This window comes from Amphimedon queenslandica, unplaced genomic scaffold (genome assembly GCF_000090795.2).
Source record: "Amphimedon queenslandica unplaced genomic scaffold, v1.1 AMPQUscaffold_13479, whole genome shotgun sequence".
Classification (NCBI taxonomy): domain Eukaryota; kingdom Metazoa; phylum Porifera; class Demospongiae; order Haplosclerida; family Niphatidae; genus Amphimedon; species Amphimedon queenslandica.
Genome location: NW_003546285.1, coordinates 138,170 through 140,579, shown reverse-complemented (window position 1 = coordinate 140,579; position 2,410 = coordinate 138,170). Strand labels below are relative to the sequence as shown.

Here is a 2,410-nt window from a genome sequence, read left to right as displayed (position 1 = left end):
AACTTATAAATACCTGTAAAGGAAAGAAAATAGAAGGAAAAGAATATAAAAGAGAGGGAAAGAAACTAACTTTGTCCTGACATTTTCCCAGCAAAACAAAAGGGTGTGGTCTAAATATCCCTGTTTGAGCATGCGCACTAGATAAAACTGCCAAACCTAGTAACCATAGCAACCAGCTGCGCGAGCTCCACCCTTATGTTGTTTTGCAGAAACCAGCCCCACCCCTTTTTCAAACATGTTTACTCCTCTCTAAAACTGATTTTCTGAGTTTGCAGGAACACAAAGAGGAGAATGCCTATGGCAAATCACGGCTAGTCTCAAACCCAAAAATAATTATTAAAACATTAACAAAATTAGAAAACCAATAATAATAAGCAAAAATAAAATTTAAAATCCAAATTAAGCATCAATATTAATATTAAAATCAAATCTCAGTTCATTCTTAATAGCTTTAATCCAGTCCTCACCCAAAAATTTTACTGCTTTAGCATAACTGCCTCCTACAGCAACAAATGAGCCTAAGAACTGTTGACAGTGTTCCTCCACTTGAGACACCTCCCTCATAAAACTAAGACTAGCCTTGAACTCTGTTATAAACTTTTCCATGCTACGAGTCTCTCTGACTTCATCACTAATAAGATGAGCTGTATATAACTGACCGGCAAGATCTGAGAGAGACGTCTTAAGAGAATTGAGAGCAGCATAATGAGATACAAGAACATCATTGATCACTTTCTTTACTTTATTGACATCAACAGTAGCTGATGGACCTAATAGAGGTCAAAGGTCAGTATATACACACAGTATTATCACTTACTAGCTCCTCCAGTGGATGATACTGACGTTGATTCATGTACTACATTAGTGGAGGAGGAAGAGGTAGTAGGATCTGATTAATATTAAATAAATAAACAATTTTAAATCATTTGTATATATTACCTGTTGAAGGAGGAGGATTTCTCTATAGTGATCTACGGATGTATAACGAAACAGGATCAGCCACACCTTCCAGTGGTATGGAGTAATGTATAGTGTCGGGACAATACATTGTACATACACTATATACACTATTTACATTATTTATATACACTAGTACATGTGTATATTATATATATATATACTATTTACATTACACTGCTATAGTGTAGTGTAGTGTAATGTAGTGTTCATGTTGATCACAAAGCTAATTAAAGAAAAAGAAATAAATTATGTGTAGTTATCAGCAACTAAATGTAGCATGTATATCAATTGTTTTTCAAACCTAAAAGTATGACATGTAATACAATATTTGGTAAAGTGGTAACACTTACTTTCAGCTACTGCCTTTTGGCCAATATTATTGAGAGCTTTTTCCAATGAAGTCCATGTAGGTGCATCTACACCATCAGCTCTTTGTAACCATTTGTTCAAACAAGTTCTCAGACAATCCTCAGAATCATTTTCATCAGATTTGATTGCCTTTAAAGTTCCTTCGAGCAAACCCAAACTAAGGCAGAGACGGTGCCAAGTTCCAACTTCATACTTACTATCCTTTAATGCTAAAATGATTTGGTTCAAATTTGTAGTATCTAATTGTTTTTCTATAAAATGAAACAAAGCAATAATTTACAATTTGTTAAAGAAGCTGTTATATAACGTGACAATTTCTTGGTATAAGGAATTATCAAGTTATAATTCATTATCTTACCTGTATGCACTACATGTACATGATTTCTGTCTTCATCCTCAACTAAAGTAATCATGTAATGATAGTTACAATATATATGAACTTACTTAAGTTTGTTACAATGAGAACTGTATTTGGTTGTACTGTACCACTTAGATGAAGTACTACCGGTTCTATAGTTGGATGCCCTTGGCCTTTCCAGAGTAGCATAAATTGCATGTTGCTTTGAATTCTATTTCGCTTTATGTAGTCTTTGTAATACTATTTAAAGTATACCCACAAATTTAAAGTATACCCACAACTTTCTTCAACTTACAATAAGTGGTGATGTTTTTCCCATTATATCCCAGTTTTGATTTGATGGTAGATTAAGGGTTATTGCTGTGCTGTTATCTTCAAATATAACATCTGTTTCCTCTGTTACACATGTCCAATATGTTTTGTAATCAGCAAGAATCTATAAAAAATGAAATACGTTTACACATGCATAAATGAAAGCAGGATTAAGTCCCTAACTCACTTTGTTAGTAATATTAGTAGGGAAGCTTTGGTACACCAGATAACTATAATCCCAATAATATTTACCCCTTGTTTTTTTACAATATAGAGCTCCATAAAAGCTAATTTCTGTTAAGTTATTGGCCACTAAAGTTGTAGCACTGAAGTGATTTCATAAGAGATATACATAAGGACCATTGAGGGTAAAATTGGAGTATAAATTTTGAAACACGTATGACATATTCT

General features: G+C 33.2%; 2 protein-coding genes across 2 annotated transcripts in view; both read right to left on the bottom strand.

The window, feature by feature from the left end:
• Positions 1-1,160: 1,160 nt before the first annotated feature.
• Positions 1,161-2,404, bottom strand: LOC109580745 (uncharacterized). Its single transcript, XM_019994242.1, has 6 exons — positions 2,187-2,404; positions 1,983-2,123; positions 1,774-1,927; positions 1,688-1,729; positions 1,311-1,580; positions 1,161-1,261 (listed from the first exon to the last, which is right to left on the bottom strand). The coding sequence occupies exons 2-6, from the start codon at positions 2,004-2,006 to the stop codon at positions 1,245-1,247; spliced, it is 507 nt and encodes a 168-aa protein (XP_019849801.1). The 5' UTR covers positions 2,007-2,123; positions 2,187-2,404; the 3' UTR covers positions 1,161-1,244.
• LOC109580737 (DNA ligase 1-like) overlaps positions 2,113-2,410 on the bottom strand; it is a 2,068-nt gene continuing 1,770 nt past the window's right edge. Inside the window, exon 5 of the mRNA XM_019994219.1 lies at positions 2,113-2,123. Within this exon, the coding sequence (XP_019849778.1) occupies positions 2,113-2,123 (11 nt within the window). The remainder of the gene's footprint in view (positions 2,124-2,410) is intronic.